Source organism: Micropterus salmoides, unplaced genomic scaffold, assembly GCF_014851395.1.
Source record: "Micropterus salmoides isolate LMB-PRFRI ecotype aquatic unplaced genomic scaffold, ASM1485139v1 Ms_hic_scaffold_14, whole genome shotgun sequence".
Taxonomy (NCBI): Eukaryota; Metazoa; Chordata; class Actinopteri; order Centrarchiformes; family Centrarchidae; genus Micropterus; species Micropterus salmoides.
In genome coordinates this window covers 16337580-16355742 of record NW_024040485.1, presented here as the reverse complement: position 1 = coordinate 16355742, position 18163 = coordinate 16337580, and the positions used below count along the sequence as shown (strand labels likewise).

General features: G+C 41.0%; 1 protein-coding gene across 2 annotated transcripts in view; it reads left to right on the top strand.

Moving 5' to 3' along the window:
- Positions 1–14033: 14033 nt before the first annotated feature.
- pbx1a (pre-B-cell leukemia homeobox 1a) overlaps positions 14034–18163 on the top strand; it is a 47292-nt gene continuing 43162 nt past the window's right edge. Inside the window, exons 1-2 of one of the 2 annotated variants that reach the window (XM_038718009.1) lie at positions 14034–14674; positions 15426–15499. In XM_038718009.1, coding sequence (XP_038573937.1) covers positions 14490–14674; positions 15426–15499 — 259 coding nt within the window. In that variant the 5' untranslated portion in view covers positions 14034–14489. The remainder of the gene's footprint in view (positions 14675–15425; positions 15500–18163) is intronic. The other variant, XM_038718010.1, reaches the window with a different exon arrangement.

Sequence of the window (18163 nt, the reverse complement as noted above, 5' to 3'; positions counted from 1 at the left end):
TTTAGTAAAAAAAACAGTAGTTTCATGTGCGTGGCGACCGTTGACAACTGTGACAATATAAACGCAAGTCACTTCCAGTAAGCACAGTACATGAGCTATATGACTCGATAGAGTCTGTCTTTACTGTATGTCCAGCTCCTCCAGGGACAGACTACATCAACTCAATTAGCCTGGCACAGCCTGAGTATCAGCACCATAGATTAGATTTCACTCTGCCTTGTTTACCAGAGAGCGGCTCGCAGAATAATATCTATACAATTTGTGCTTTCAGAAAAATGATGATGGTATCATGGCGGGGAGTAGCAGATATAAGCTTCTCCTGTGTTGTGGTATAGGGTAACTGGCTGGGAGAGATATAAAAAAGCTCCTTTTGTCAGGAGATAGGCATATCCCCGTTCATCTCTGGAACTCGTTTCCATAGTTACATCAATGTTGTTGAAGTGAGAAGATCAGGTATTCCAGTGAGTGATCTTTTACATGAGCTTTGTTCCTCTCACATTGATTTTCATCCCACGTTGAAAAAAACCCAACCCAGTGCAAACTGTCTCAGAGATACTGTGGAAGTAACGAAAGGGCAAAATGTGTTGGAAAAGAAAAGAAAAGAAAAGAAAAAAAAAGCATTGAGAGATTTTGAGATGTCATGTCCAGCTCCTCTGGGGGGTCAGGTAATGCCGTCAGAACCACAAAGTGTGACAGCGGCTGAGACTAAAAACTAATCGCTGCCTCTAATAGTCGATGATCGCCGTGTTGTTAGCCACATGCTTATGTGTTCATATGAAATCTCCTCAACAGCGTGCTGCTCGCTGCAATGCTAATGACTTTGAAAAGAGAGTTAATCACTGCTGCGTGGTTAGCCACATGCTTGCCTCTTGCAGCATGGCTGGTGTGTTCCAGGGGTTAGCAAAACACTGGCGTAACACATCATCGCTCTTTATGAGGCTGGGGCCTTCAAGAGAGAGAGGGGGCCCACAGACGATGCTAAAAAGACGGTAATGACAGCCATTCACCGCAATCCAATTATGCAAAAGGGAGTCTAAACAATTCCATCATCCCCTAAATTAGATTGTCCTAACGAGATAAAGGCACCAATTAATCCTGAATTAATTTCTACAGCTCATTTTCCCCAGAAAACACTCCAATATGCAAATGCCAATGAGAGACAGAGAGGCATCCTTCTGCAGGGTTTACACCACCTCTGCTTGTTGGCTTTTCTCTTTTAGTAAACTTTTTAACTTGGACACATATTGTGTGGGAAAAATTAAGGAATATAACACAGTTACCAGCTCAGGGTAACACTGAAGAGATATTGTTTAAGAGTAATGGCAAATTTGACCGGATGTTATGTTTAGAGTTCAATGAATGGCATTGTTTTATTGACAAGTGATTGTGTAGTTCAATAAACTATTCATAGTGTTGCTACTAATGTAATAGACAGCAAACAAAGCCAAAATATCTAATTTGGCATCTGGGTTCAGTTGATTAAATGTCAGGAGCATAAAAAGATTAAAATGTGTCTGGTAAAACTGAATGATTGTGATGGTATCTGCACATACAGTACAAATAAAAATGTGATCGTCTTTGATTTGCTTTTGTCCTTAAGGGTCAACTCCACATTGTCGCTGTCCGGTGAAAACCATAAATCTCCAGAGTGAAGAAAAACTGCCCCGTACTCAGCTTTGTGACAATTATGGATGGATTATAAGATAATTGGACCCTGGGCACAGATATGTAAAAGACCCTGCATTTATTTATGGTCATTTTGCGACTCTTTGTGGTCATTTTGTGTCTTTTGTGGTTGTTTTGCATATATTTGTAGTCATTCTGCTTGGTATGTGGTCATTTTGTGTGTCTTTGTAGTCATTTTGTATCTGTAGTTGTTTTGAGTATCATTTTGGTTGTTTTTGTGTGTTTTGTAATCGTTTTGCGTCTCTCTGTATTCATTTTGGGTGGCTTTGTTGTCATTTTGCATCTGTAGTCATTTTGAGTTTCATTGTGGTCGTTTTGTATGTTTTTGTAGTCATTTTGTGTCTCTTTGTAGTCACTTTGTGTCTCTCTGTAGTTTTCTATCTGAACAAGAAATGTCTTGGTAGGCCATCTTATTAATCCAGCCATGATAACAACACATTTCTCAGGAAATTCAATGGTTTTCTTAACCGTTTGTTTTGCTTAAGCAGTACAAGAATTTTCCTCATCCCACAAAGGAACACTAATCTGATTTTTGGAGACGCACGTTTTTTCATTCGGACAGCTGAACCAATGCTGAAATTTATGTTAGCCACAGACAGTCCAGAGGTTGTAGACTTGCCTGCAAATATCTGCTCACTTTGAAAACAAAGCAATTAAAATTTTTGTTCATGGCAATCATCATTATCATTTTCACACTCCTAATTGTCTCGCTGCCAGCTGTCTCGAGTTGTTGTAATTGAGTGATCTGACATTTTCTCAATAGAGCCTGAGATGCAGCCTCCACCTCTGGAGCAAACGTATGCTTACAGAAATGGTTGTTCAAAGTTTATGTATAACTCTGAATTTGTCATTGTTATCATTTATGATTCATGATTGAATTACTTTGGTTTTTGAGTGTAAATCTAAACTACAAAAATGAATGAATATTTAGAAATGCTTCTTGACTCCATATTTTATCAAGGACGATGTCTTTATGAACCTGGTTTGTGCCTTGAAGCACAGTATTTTATCGATTGGCATTGAGCTACTACCACCTGCGCACCCCCCAGTGATGACAGAAACAACCAGGCTGTCAGTTGCCAGGCAATATTCACAACCACTGGGCCACATCAGCTAATTACCAGCAGAAATCACGTATTGACAGATGGGCCCATGCATATTGATCGGCCAGCACTGCCACGTTCTAAATAACCAAACGCTAATGAATCATTTCCCATTTAGGAGAGAGAAGGAATAAAGCATTAGTCTCCTGCTTGACATCATACCTGTACTGCACATAGCCATTAACGGGAGTACACACAAATCACAGCAAACTCTCCCAAGATTTCAGCTGCTCGTGGATGCACCACCAGCCTCTCTGCCTCCAATCTCTTCCTTTCTGTCTGTCTTATCTGTCTGTTTCGCCATCTTTCTCACCCCAGCCATCCCTCTCTGCTGTGTAGCAGTTATTTTTCATCGCAGCGAGCTGGCCGAGGCAGTAAATACCCCGCTCCTCAGACTGCGGACCCAGAGTGACCCTGCAACCTCCGTGTCTCTGATGCCTCTCCCAAGGTCTCTCATTCCAAGGCCCCTGTGATGCAGCGCTCTGGTTGCAGCACAGACCCTGTAATTCACCAGCCTGCTAGATCGCCTGCCAGGAGCTATTGATTTTTGTTTCCCCAATCTCCAGGAGAGAGGGAAAGAAAAGATTAAAAACACTTTGTCAGTTTGGTAGGGAATAAGAATTCTGCGCAGGGGGATACCTAGGAGGGCATGGGGTCAGGGCTGAGGTACTGTACGTCTTTATGGCTTTAACTATTTCCACACCACGGACATCTCTGTCTGTGTCTCTGGCTCTCTCGCTGTCTTTCGTTCTGTGCAGAGAAGGAGACGCAGAGACTTTGCAGGTGTTGATGCTCAGGGATGACCTTCCCCAAGGGCGTCACTTTGTGTTGAAAAGTGGTGGGGACATTTAAGGGCTCATATTAGGGGTGTGACGAAACACTTAGCCCACGAGATGTGATAATGCACAATATTGGAGTCACAAGAACAATACAGCAAGATACTGAAATCCTATTTAGAAGAAATAGTCATTGATGAAAAAGTCTACTCAATTGGGGGGTCTGTGGGTTTCTCCTTCAGAAGATTTGAAACATTAAACTCTTAATTTCCTACATTTTAGAGACATTTTCTGCACCAATTTATGGTGGTTTATATACAAAATTCATGTGGCCAGTGCCAATTGAGAATATAAAATTATCATCTAATACAATGCAGTAATCAGCAGCTTGTTTTTTTGTCCTAAGATCTGTTTCTTCTATATTTACATTGCATTTTATTCATTCATTCATATTATGTAAGTAAACCTTTCTCGTAGAATTTTATTTGTTATTTAACATTTCTTGTTGCAAGCTAATTTTCAGAAAACTTTTAGGCAATGCTTTCAAAAAATGATGGGGACATGTCCCTAGCGTCCCCCGTGTAAATGACTCCTATGACCTTCCCTGCCGCTCTTTGTATAAACTGTGCAGCATGACATGACTGTGTTTAAACGCACACACAAAAGAAATCAAAAAAGCATTTGCATTTGTTGTTAGTCTGATTACCCCAGTTCACTTGAGTAAGTGCGCAAGCTCACTGCACGTAAATTAAGTGACTCATCTTGCAAAAGTATGTCTTTCTATTTGTTTTCATGTTTCTACCTCTAAATTTGACCACTGAACTATTTTTGCAGTTATTTTCTTTTCACCCCCTTGATTGTTGCAGATGTTATCTGTAGCTAGCTAGCAGCATACACACAAACAGTGCATGTGAAACGTGGCTGTGCAAGTTCAGGTTTGAATTGTTTTCTACCAGTTTCTCTTATTTCTGCAAATTTATCGTTCAAACTACAACATTTTCCACTTGCACAGATGCATCTTTGCCTCGTAGGGCATTTTCGCATTGACTTTTACAAGCACCTGAGTCACCTCTTTGCATTCTTAATGAACATGAGTGATTACAGTCTGAGAGGAATTATTATTTTGTGACATCTTCTTGTCAACTTGTGGAACATACCATAAAGTTAGCCAACATTACTGCCAGCACTGCCCAGCTGTTTACTCTTCCTTTCCTTCATTAGCTAGCTCTTAGCTAGCACACATGTCTGGCAACTGAGCAATCTCCATGACATCTTGCCAAACTTCTTTGTATATTTTGTACATATTATTGTTAGTGGATTAGAACAAAGGAGCATCATATCAAAATTGTCACGAACCCCCGGTCGTGACCCTGGCCTTCTTGCTGGTATGCGTGTGAATGTAGTGTTTGAGTTTCTGTTTCTGTGTTTCTGCTTTCTCCCTCATGCTCTGAGACTGCTGGTGGGTGTGGTCGCCAGTGCTCTGGTCTACTCACCTGAGGCTCCTCACAGCAATCAAGCACACCTGTTCCACATCCTGCAATCTACTCAGCTATAAAAGCCAGACCAACCTTCAAGTCCCTGCTGGATTGTTGTACTGCTCAGTATGGGCACATGTCTGCCAACCTAGCCCTGAACTTTCTGAATCTTGTCTGTTTGAGATACTGAGAGTTAACTTATGTTTCCCTGTCTTGAACAGCCTGGACCCCGGACTCGCAGAACTCACCATCACCACAAGACCCAGAGCGCTGGAACCCAGAACACAAACCCTCTGACCAACCAGAACATCAACCGTCCAGCCCTCATCTCTGTTTGCACTTGTCTTGAATAAATTCTTCTTTAACTGAACTATACTCTGGTCTACGTTTGAGTTCTGGCCCCCGGTCCTGACAAAAATATTCAAGAAAAGTACAAGTACCTCAAAAATTCACTGAAACACAGCAATTAAGTAAATGTACTTTCCACCACTGCCTGCCCTTGTGTCCCTGAGACCCTTTCACTTTTTAATTAGCTGCAATGTTGTTGTTTTGCGGTCTTGTCTATGCACATGTGCACACCTGCAAAAAACATATATGTATTGTATGTTCTACGAAATAATCAGGAATCTAGTTGTGTTAACTGGATTATTCTGAAAAAGAAAAAAAAACCCTACAGTTTAATGTCCGATTATGTCTTTACATATTAAGGCACTGACTGTGTGTGAGTTGAGCTTTTCATTTAACTTTGTTCCTTCTCACCAGATGAGCAAGATCATAAATTGAAAACCCTTGTGCTCAGAGTTCCCTGTTTTTTCATTTGAGTCATTTGGGAAAACACACACACACACACACATACACTGTCATGCAGTCAAACACACAGTCATGCTAATGTGATGCCAATGCATTACCCCATCAGATTGTGTTACGCATGGATGGCTCTTATCATTTCACCCTAACTTTCAACTAAATGTAGAGAATGTTTTCTCCCTGACATTAGGGTTTGGTAATGGTGCCTTTCAGGGCCACTCTATTTTCTGAAATGAAATATTCATTCATTGGCGAGGACAGTCTTAGAGGAAGTCTGTCTGAAATATGAATTCATGGTTCCAGCAGACATTTCTTGAATATTTGATGGGTCATCAGAGCTCTGTGTCTAATACTGTGCAGTATATATCCATTCTCTCTCTGTTTTGCTTCTCTATCTTCAGTTAGTTCTTCTTACAGTTAACCATAGAAGGCCTGGAAATATGCACAAAAACATCTTCTAGGATAATTCTGGTACATATTTTGGTGAAATTTAAAAACATAAACCCTTTCTCAAATGTTCCTTTTGCTTTGGTGTTTTTTTTTCTTTGTCAACAGGTTAACGTCTCTTAAAGTCCAATCCATTGTGTGAAACCATCAGCCACTGCACACTAAATCGGCTTGATTGCATGCCAACAAGAAGATAAAAGGCTCGGAGGTGGGTACAGTAATCCAAAGAGAGCGGGTGGTCTGCTTCAAGGCATATCGTTTTATTCCCTCATGCATATTCACTTCTAAGCCTCAGAGTATGCAGATTAGTCTTGTCTGAACAGTGGACTCTCCAATCACATCCTACTTTTGCTTTCTCTTTTTTCTTCTCTCCAACTGAACCCTGCTGTGCGTGAGTGCCAGCACAATGAATGTAACATGCATGTGTGTGTGTGTGTAGGGGGGATTTTTTTGCTTGTTTGCAAGTTCGGGGGCAGGCGGGTTTGAGTGTGCATGCATGAATAAATGTTTGGGTGTGTGTGTGTGTGTTTAGCTTTGAGTGTAGTAGGTATGTGTTTGCCAGACACATGGCTTTGTCTTGTCCTGGCACTGTGCTCAGCTCACCAGATGTTCTCCTTTTTTATCATCCTCCACTAGCACCGTGTTCTTTGAGGTTTAGGGAATCTGTGTCGCTCACATTCAGTTCGCTCTGTTGTTTTCTGCTGTTCTGTGGAGTAACGACAAGCCCTTCAAAGAATTAAAAATATCAGCGACATTGATGTTTTCCGGGTCCTACCGTAGCAGCAGTTTGTTGTCCAGAGGTTTGTCTTTTGAGAAGAAAATTATAAGGAGTCAATTTGGGGCATTTTATTTATTTATTCAATCACTCATCCATTTATTTTTATTGTAACAATACTGGTGAAAACTGGTAACATTTGTTGTTTATTTGGATACCCATCGGTTACCCTGGCAACAACTACTGTGGTAAAATCAACAAATTACACTTACAGTACACTATATGCAGTATATATATATTATATATTATATATATATTATATATTTATAATACTAATTTGAGCAAGGATTACACCAAACTCAAAAATTATTACATAAAAACCAAACATATTAGGCAGAATGTTTAATATCACTAAGGAGTGAAAGTTTGAGGAGTTTTATATTCTGTGATATTAAATATTTCCAAATGAAACGATATATGTGAGAGGGATATAGTTTAATAGTTTAGATTTAAATAAAATCCTTCAGATTTGATTGGATTGCTTAAAAGGAGGCGTGGCTTTGGGAATACTAACAAATAGGAAAACAAACTGTTGGCAGAGGAAGACTTAGGATAAATGAATACATTAGAACACAACCACACTCTTTTGGAAATGTCAACAAAGTGTTTGCCAACTAAGATCCAAACACACACACACGTGTGATGCATGATATCACTATGCTAGCTACTAGACCAACAAGTTAACTAAACGGTTAAGTATTGTTTTATGTGATGGTTAGCTATACTCTCCAAAATACCGTTTGATTTGATAGATTTATGTAACTGGCTTGAGTTCAAGATGAGTTATCAAAAATATTTTTGTTTCACAGGAAGAGAAAAGACAGGAATTTTGATGTACATTATTTTGTTCTTCTAGTTGGCATTAATCAGAAGATAACAGAACATTTAACAAAGGGACATAGAATTTGAAATTAGAAAAAGTATTTTTTTAATTTATTGTAAATCTGCAATAACTGTGTGGGAAGAGGAAACAAGTTGTGAACACAACAGTGACCTATCAACCCCTTTTAATTTTGATATGGCAAACAGTTCTTTATTTACACATTCAGCTGTTATGGAGCAACAATATTGTTAATTTGGATTCGTGTTTCTGGCCACCTTATGAATGTAAGTCCAATATTTTCTCATTTTAGATCTGTTTTTAGTCTCTACCAACTCATGAGGGAACTATCTGGCTCTTTATTGCTAACTGTGTCAGTCTGCGGTTTGGTGCTGAGCAGGTATTGTACAGTGGTGTTTAAGAGGTTTTTCACTGAAAACAGCTGCCTGCTGTAGCTAATCACAAGACTTTCATAGCTCCCTTATCAGGAATGATCTTTACATGACCCCATTGGAGTGCTTGTTGCTAGTGAGGTGAAAAGTGGTGATGACTCCACTGGGATTCATTTAGTAAACAAGTGGAGACCCAGGGTATTATTCCTTCAGGGGCCCCCAGAGTTCCTTGTGATTTCCCTGCCCTTCTTCCACAAGAGGTCAGAGTGCAGCATTGCGTACAGAACATTGCTAATGGTGGAAGCATTTTGCACAAGGACACGTCAGCAAGGCAGATGCGTGAGGAGTGGGGGGAACTGTTGTCATGTTTACATTCACCTGCTGTTCCAGGTGTTATGTTGGCGTTTGATTAGAAAGCTAGGATGAAAAGTCAGAGCACACACACCCCGCAGTCACTCCCACATGGAATTATATCAAGCTGTCACCTGGTCAGTGCCACCACCCACCACGCACACACACACACACACACACACAAGGACACTCACATCAACCGACACACTCCCATCAACAAACACAGAGAGCTGTCAAATAAGGCAACACTTGTAATTATGGGAGGGGGTGAAATTCAGATTTATTTATTCCAAAATGAAGCCTGCGGATCGACGGAGGGACAGCTCTCCTCCATCTGTCATCGTTGAAGCCACACTTTTCTGACACAGGGATTCATTCGTCTTGTCGTCTTTGACAGTCGGATTTTCCCGGCGCACTCCCACCAGGAGTCGCACAGGATTTTTGGAGGCAGACTAAAAAAGAAAACATTCTGTGACAAGGAGTAGGCTCCTTATGAATGCAAATGAGTCTGGGAAAATTCACAGAGCAGCTAGCGGGCCCCAGCATCCGTCACATCTCCCCCCACCAGGCTCAACCCACGCTTTGGAGAGAGGTCTAAGGGCTTACAGGGGCCCTACAGCAAGAACAGACACACTCTTAGAAAAGGGCATGGAAGTCCTGTGGCTGACACACTGCGAGTGCCACCGGTGACTATTATTTTCACGAAAAATGATAAGCTTACTGTTTTTACATGCCATCTGCAGAATGGCTGGTGGGTTTTAGGTTTTTATTATAAAACATTCATCTCTTCAACCCTCTGTGTGTGTGTGTGTGTGTGTGTGTGTGTGTGTGTGTGTGTGTGTGTATGATGCGTCACTTGTATCACTTGACATTTGGCTTCCCTTTTATCCTGTTCCAAGGATAGTACGTCAAATGCTATGTGACAGGTCAACCCCGTCATATCAGTCATCCTTCACCCTGACCCAGTCTCAGCTGCACAAAGACACATCCAGCTCCTCCACGCTAAAAATGATCATTAGCTACAAGATACAGGCAGATCCTGCTGGGTTAAAGGCAGGGATCTGTTTACTCAAACTAACAAGGAAACGTAAACATAAAATCATAAACAGACTATTCTTCAAGTCCTAAAATGTAATTTTCTTAAATAAAGGTACAAAAACAGAAGCAATGTTACATCACCTGTTTTCAAGGAAATCTTATTTGAAAAAGTCTTAGAAAAGACAATAAACCTAATATTAAAGTGGTTACTGAGAAAACTGTCATCATGCTCATTGCCAGAAATGAATAAAAGGGGCAGTACACCTACACATGTTACACATAAAGATTTAAAATATTCATCATGAGGAGTACTTCTCAATTCAATTCAGATTCATTTATATTGCACCAATTCATAACAGAAGTTGTCTCATTGCACTTTTCATAGATATAGAGAGTACTAGTAGAGTAGAGGTTTATAGTGTCTTCTGTTAATAGAGCTTTAAGAAAATAACCCAATGGTGTCATTAAATTTTTAGGAAAAACCCTGCGATACAAACTTGGGCATTAGACCAGGCAGCGAAAGGTCTAATGAAAGATGCTTTGAGTTTAATTATAGAAATAGACCTTTTTAACAGCAGACATTTTTTACTTGTCACAGTAAGAAAAACGCAGGTGTTACTATGTAATAAAAATAGCGATGGCTAAGCCAGGACTTTGTGGTCTCATTGGAGTGAGCCAGCCATCAACACCCCAGAAACAAGCCTCTGCTGGGAGGCAATTTTTTCATAGTGGCCACATTCAGTATTGCAGTATCATGTGGCGCGCACACTGGCCCAATAAGAGCTTTTCCAATTTACAGTTATTACAAAAGGAACAGCTGTGAAACGATGGATACATTTTTCTGAGCGTCTCAAAAACCTGAACTGACTCTTTTTAGATTATTTTTTGCCATTCATGTGAGTGGAGAGCCAAGAGGGAGTCAGCTGACTCGACTGGAGAAATACTAAAATGCAGAAGCCCGTGGTAGGCTAATCGACTTTGGAAACATCTTGAAGGAGTAAAAAAGAAGAAGGTTTTCATAACAAATCTATGATCATTATGCATAGTACCAGGACCCTGAAACTACAGCAGCTAAATGGAATTCAGCCATCTTTAATTTTGTTATGTACCGGTGCTTTCCCTACTATGATGTGTCTCCAGCGAAAAAGGGTTTATCAGAACCAACATATTTTGACCTTGACCTACACTAAGGAATAAAAGTATAACACATATATGACTAAAATGACATCTCAACCTCTGATGCTTCATTTTTGACGATGTCTCTCGCAACTCTCCCAACTTTTTGGAAAGGCAATGATAAATCTCTGGAGCAACCCTTTAGTGAGATTAATTAGATATGATATCACATCAATGACTGGGCAGCTGTGCAGGCCTTGCTTTCTACCTCAGGTTTGTTTCAAGTACCTCTTTTGCTTCAAAGCTAATCTGACGTGCAAAGAAACTGGGACTTGTGGGTATTTAATTTAGAATGAGTTCAAAGGAGGATGGTCAACAGAGGCAGAGCAAGGGCTCGGAAATGCTGACTCGGCTCCTGTCGCTTAATCTATTTGAGGTGCGATTAAAGTTTAATTCATGCCCATCTCCTAATGCTAGCCGATGTGTGTGCGCCTCAGCAGTGGGTCGGTGAGTAGTTTCAAGCTGAGCCCAGGTCTTTTCTCTCTGTCTGGGCCTCACTTTATTCATGCCTGAGGGACACCGGGAACTGCAAACAACTGAATTTTTCATCAAGGTTACTTCCTGGAGAGATGTGCCATGCAGTTGCTGCTTTCTCTCTCAGTGTGTTCCAAGCTCATACATAACTTACCCTGCTCTGACCTGCCGCTCTCTCTGGGAGGAGTTATTTGACCCTGGTCCAGATAGGAGGATGTGTGTTGTGGAGTCAGCATGAGGTTTGTTAAGAAGCTTGAAATATTGGGGTTTTGTTTATATGGTTTGATTATAAGATATCTAGTAACACTGTATTTGAAAACCCCCAATTTAGTATTTATATAGAGTGCATTAAGACTTTTAATTGTTTAGTTATGTATTTATCAACAACTATAACTCCTCTTATGAAACATCCTTAATATATGCTTGATAACATAGTTATAATTATATGTAATGGTATTTTCATAAGTTTTGAACACATTCATCAATAATTTTACGGCTGCGTTATACAGCGTTATCAAGCATAAATAAATGAATGAAATAAATAAAAATAAATGCAACAAAATATTTGGTGAAATGGTGTAAATTGTGTTTTAGTATGTAGTAAACCTTTTATTAAATATGTATATACAGCGTAGTACTCTTAGCATGAAGTATTTCAAAATATACATCTATGTACAGTCTGTCTTCATATTTGGTGCGCATACTTGCAAACGCTTGAGACATTACATTATTTTAGTTTACAGGCAGCTCATGTGAAAAATGTACTGTAAAATCTACTCATCGCAAATGTATGATAATCTATGGTACACTCTGTCTTGTTCCATATTTATCAGAGATGCCTCACTGGATGATGGTAAACACAACACAACTCAACAAACTCAACTAGTTCACATTTCTTTTGGGAATACCAACATGCTTGGCATTAACATTTTTAGTCTCAGAAAAACAACTCTGCAACTTCTGGAGAAAAACATCGTATTTTTACATCAAAATTCATTTGCAATTATAATCCAATCTTGTTGTTTTGCAGGATTATTAATGCTGCAACAACACATTTGGTTTTAATGGAGGGGAGATATGCGACGTCAGAGTTTTCACTTTCATTAAGGCTGCAAATGCTGCTTTTTGCGAAATACAGCAATCAGAGCCACAAACTAGGCTTTATTTATTCTATTCAGAGTTTACTTTTCCAAAAGCATCCACAAGCAATAAGGTCATTTCTGTCTTTTGGCTTACAGTGGAATAAATTTGAATTTAGAGCAAAAGGAATAAGCTCTTTAGATCATATTTCACACTAATCAATGCAGGCCTTGATTTTTAAATCAGACCTAAGAAGACTGATGTGTGGGAGGTATGGATCGAGACTTGAAGAACCAACCTGACAGCAATGTGTGGTTTAATATTCACTGTTCTGTAGACGTATGATTGAGTCAAAAATCTAAGAAAAACTTGATGTTTGTCATGTCTTTAGAATATTTTTTCCACTTTAGGAGTGTGCATGTTTGCAACTGAACCACCATCTCCTTTGCAAGGTCTACAACACAAAGATAATCCTCAGTCATTACGACCCTGTTAAATAGGGAATAAAATAAAGCAGGATGGCTGCAGACTTCCATTTCAGGGCTGTGCTGTGCAGTCTTGCAGCTCTTGAGAGTCAGACATTATCACCACCACTACCCTCAACCTCACCCTGCCCCTTGTGACAATTATTGCCCTACCTCCCTATTCAGCACGTAATGAGAAAACTGACTGATCGATTTCTGTCCGGCCAGTAAAAGAAGGGAAGGAGGCATTTGGATAGACCAGACTCCAAGGCACAGATCTGCAGCATATCTGTATTATAATTTATATATATATTTTAGGTGTTAATGGGAGATAGCATGCAAAGAGTGATAAGATATTTTAATAGAGGTCTGGTTTAGGGCTGCAGCTAACAATTATTTTTCGTTATTGATTAATCTTCCGGCTATTTTCTCGATTAATTGAGAGACTATAAAAATGTCAGAAAATAGAAAAAAAAAATGTTTTAACTGGAACTGGTGAATTTTTGGAATTTTGCTTTTAAAAGGACAACGATTGAAAAAGGACTCCACCGGTTTAACATTGCAATTCATCAGTTATCAAAATAGTTGCCAATTTTCTGTCAACTGACTAATTGTTGCCGCTCTAATAGCAATTACAAACAGTGTCAGGGTGTTCAAACACAAGGCTGGTTCGATTGGGGAATCAGTGCATTAGTTATAACAACAGTTGTGGTTCAGTGTTCCAACATGAGGCTTGTGAAAGTGCTCCTCACTAAACTGCTGCATGTTCTAATAAATTCATTTTGATTTATTATTCCTGTGACTGATTACATGGATGTAAATATTCAGCAGTAAAATATATAGTCTGGGTGACAGGGTGTCTTTTCCAAGCACTGCCATGCTGTCCTGTTGGGTCAGAGCTTCACTGCCACTCACAGTTATTTATTAGGCTACATATTCGCTGTCTATCCATCACTGTATGGCCACCCGGTCCGGTCACATCTCTTTATGTTTATTACTGTGTCCCACCTTCCCAAGGAGGATGATTGACGTTTTCGGAGAGGACCGAGGTGGGACTTGCGCGCTCCTTCTTCTCCAATCGTGGCTCGAGGGGCGGAGGCTTTCCATCCATACTCTGATTATGAGTCAGTTACCAGACATAAGCGAAACAATAACAGTTGGTGGTTACTTCCAAAAGCCTCCACAGGCAAGTTGAGTCGTTTGCGCGTTTTAGCGCCTCAAGCTCTCGAGTATATCGGAGAGGAGCTCAATGCGCTCCACTTTTAATCAGATTAGGAGCCTTTAATGTTCAGTCCTGCTTTTTTCCCTCCTTCTTCCCTACAGTAGCGGCGCAGGAGTGGCCAAAGCCAAAAGCAGCGATTCAGATCAGATTTCACCTAAACCAGCTGGGGGAGAGACCGAAAGAGAGAGAGAGAGAAGGCAGAGAGAGGGTTTGTCAGTCTCCCTCCTCCCAAATCCAGAAAATCTTACCAAGGAAAAAGGAGGAGTGTCGGGGGGTGAGAGAGAGAGAGACGCAGAGGAATCCAGAGGAATTTCCGAGGATATTTTACCTTCTTCTATTCCCCCCTCTCTTGATATTAAAATTGAAAAAGTTGGAGGCGAGGCAGCAGGGACCGTGGTCAAGGATGGACGAGCAGCCGCGGTTGATGCACTCCCACGGGGTAGGCATGGCCGGACACCCCGGCCTGGCGCAGCATATGCAGGATGGAACGGCGGGGACGGACGCAGAGGGAAGAAAGCAGGACATCGGAGACATATTACAGCAAATAATGACCATCACAGACCAAAGCTTAGACGAAGCACAGGCGAGGTGATGCTACACACACACACACACACACACACACACACACACACACACACACACACACACTTGTGAATCGGAGAGCGGAAATATTAGCCAATATTATTAGGGATGGGGGGGGGGGGGGGAGATAATATTGTGGTTTGTGTCAAGACTGCCTCTAAACGAAAGCAATTACGCCCACTGAAGTGCCGTGACTGCGTGAAAGCGAAAGAAAAAGCCTTATAAACTTCATATTTGATTATTTGAAACAACTTTTGCATTCATATTTTTATCAAAACTATCAATCATTGTGTGATTAGTGTGGATTAGGATGATCTGTTGAGAGGTTTTACAACTGTGAAGCAGTTGCCACTCCAGTTTTCCAGACACTTCTACCTTGTAACAAAAGGAGCTTACAATGTAATCCTGTGCTATAATAACAGGTTGCAGATCCTCTCCTATAGTTTTGACCTATTGTCAGTAATCTAAAATATAATGCAAAATACATTTGAGGCATGTTGCAGTAGTAATGTAACTGGCTGGATTATGTTAAAATCTGGTTTTCACTCATTGTGTATTTATGTGACAAAAATAATATAATTTCAGTCTAAATATTATTGACATTTTTCTTTGCTGTGTCTTTTCTCCTGCATGTTTTATAAATGACCCCGCTTCTTACAGAAGAAACAGCGGGGATGTGAGAATGCCCCACTCTTTTGTTACTGTTCCCACTTGTTTGAATATTGATCTGGAAAGTGGTGTCCTGTCCCCCTTTTAGGAAACATGCACTGAACTGCCACAGAATGAAACCTGCTCTCTTCAACGTCTTGTGTGAAATAAAGGAGAAAACAGGTATGTTTTGTTTTATAGTTTCTTTTGTTTGCTGGATTTTTGTTTTTTGATCGCTTACTACAGGTAGTGCACATTTTATGGTCCAATAGTGTATTCCTAGTATCTTAGCATCACTTCTTTCCTTTATTTTTCAAAATCTGTCTCACAGCATGCATGTGAACAGCCCTGGCCCCAGATGAGATGCTGTCATTGGTCCTGGAGTGTTTTCATGCCGACATTTGGGCCTTTCTAAGGCTGGGCTTTCTCACCCGTCTCTGTCTGTTTTCCTTGGCCAAAGTGAGAACTGTTTTACATGGGGAGGCAGGTCAGAGGGATTCTGTGTTTATGTTTGCAACGAGGTCAAAGTCATGAAAAGGAATGTGTGAATTATTGCTCACTTAACAGCAGATTAAAAGAAGAGCGGCTCGCATGATGAAAGCCCGTGAATATTCTCTGAGGGATGTGGCAGAGCGCTGTTTAAGAGGCGGCTTTTCAAGGGAGGAAATAAAAAACAAAATATCCAATATAACCTTATCTGTGAACACAACTTTGAAGCTGTCTTTGAGGTTATTGAGAGAGCCTTGTCACTTTGACAGTTGGAAAATAAACACAGGGCTGGGATGGAGGCATTACCTTTTTCCTTAATTTTACTTTAAGTGGTATTCGCTGACATTTTGTTGTTATGAGTCAGAGTTTGGCACAGGTCCCCCCCCCCCCTCAAAAAAACAGCAGAAGGAAGCAGCAGATACTTTGGGTTTTTCACCAGATTTACAAAGGTTAAAGAGTGTAGTCTGTGAGGAGGAAGCTATAGTAGGTTTGGGCCCTGTCTCTAAATTGCAATGCTTGGAAAAGTAAGAGAGTAATGCCTGGCTCTTTGTAAACTGTCTGGCGTCTCCCCGGGTTCAACCAGAGTTCGTTTCCAAAAAGAAGAACAAAGTGACTTGGACCTTTTCCTGGCTCCTCTCTTCCCACCGTTCCTGGCAACCGGGCTTTCACAGAGCTTCTGAGAGAGAGGCTCCCCTCAGCCTGCAAATTCTCCTTCCCTCTGATTAGGACCAATTTTGGAAATGAACATATTTCACTATAGTTTATATATTACTCTCTTTTTTTACATTGTATTGAATCAGTTATTTTTAAGTGTTGTTAAAAAAACATGCTCGAAACTACAAATCACCAAGCTCTTAATAATGAGTTGTTTTTTTTATGAAGACAGAAAAGCATTTAAAAGAACAAACAATTTATGAGAGAATCAAGACTTAATGGCTGCCTCTTTGCTTCCTGTCTACGATTCAAGAGCTGAGCTGCGGCTCATCTTCGCCCATAGGAGGTTTGTGCAGGCGAAACTGAAAATCCTTTCACTGCAGTGACAGAGAAAATGACTCAAACCTTCACCATGGCATTTACAGCCAAATGTGCTGAGTGCAGTGTATGCGAGCGGAGTACAGCCTGTAATTTGTCAGGTCTCTTTTTTATATTCTTTATAAAGAGTCAGCTACTCCTTGCTTTTTTACATTGTTGCAGCCAGAGTGTCTTTTAGAAGGAAGTGCGAGCAGGAGGGAGATGATTGCAGCAGCTCAGATTTGAAGCAGCCCTTCTCCTCGACCTTTTGCTGAAGGGAGGAAGCCTTTCTTTAGATCGTATATCATTTGTTGCAAGTAGTTATTCGCATGTGCATTGCATGTACCTCCTCGTGGTGTATCAGTGGCGTGTGAGTGTTGACAGCAGTGATATGGGACATTGCAGCAGTAAGGTGTCCACTGGCAAGCAGCTGACAAACAAGACGGGAGTGCATGCCAATGGTGGACAGAGCAGGCCTTAACTGATGACCCCACCCCACCCCTCTCCCTGTATATTTGAGCCGGGGTCGGGCCCATGTCACAGAGGGAGAGTATTTAGCAAGCTTAAACAAGCTCATGTTCGCACGCTGGATTATGGATAACCAATGGCTGAGGCTTGTGCTACCACTTACAAAGGTTCCTTTTGGCCGCCAGTGTTGTATTTCACGTTAAATGTTTGCCCCTGACTACTGGCCCCTCTCCACTTCAAAAAAAAAACAACTATCATCATTGTTTCTACAGTTCCTGAGAGCACTTAGAATTCGTTTTCCTGTGCTTGCTTCACATCCTGTGAAGAGAGTTGGAGAGCGTCTTTGTTTGTGTGGAACCATAACGGCGAGAGAAGCTGGCACGTACAGGTTGACTAAGTAAGAGAAGCCAGACACCAAGTCAGTGTTTCTGGGTGTCAGATTTCAAGCCTACTCTCCCTCTCTTTCTCTCTCTCTCTCTCTCTCTCTCTCTCTCTCTCTCTCTCTCCTCTCCCTGTCTGTGTCTCTCTATCTGTGGGCCTGGGACTGTTTCGTCAGGCCACTCTTGTGTCAGCAGCCTCACATTACCCCCTTGCAGGCTCGGGTCAGATGGAGAGCTCCTGCATGACTAATGTGATCAGACGGATAATGCATTACACCGCTTGAACTTATCAAAGCTGGGGACCTGCTGAATCAGTCGGCCCCACTAACTGCAGCCCCCCCCTGCTGCTAATTAGACGTGTACACACATTTTGGAGATTCACAGTGGTGTTGATCTGGTCACTTTCAAGGCTCCTGCCAGGACTCATGAGTGCTGGGAGAACTAGTTTTCGTCATTAGCGCAAAGCAAAGACATTTCTTTTGATAACTGGGCTGCAACA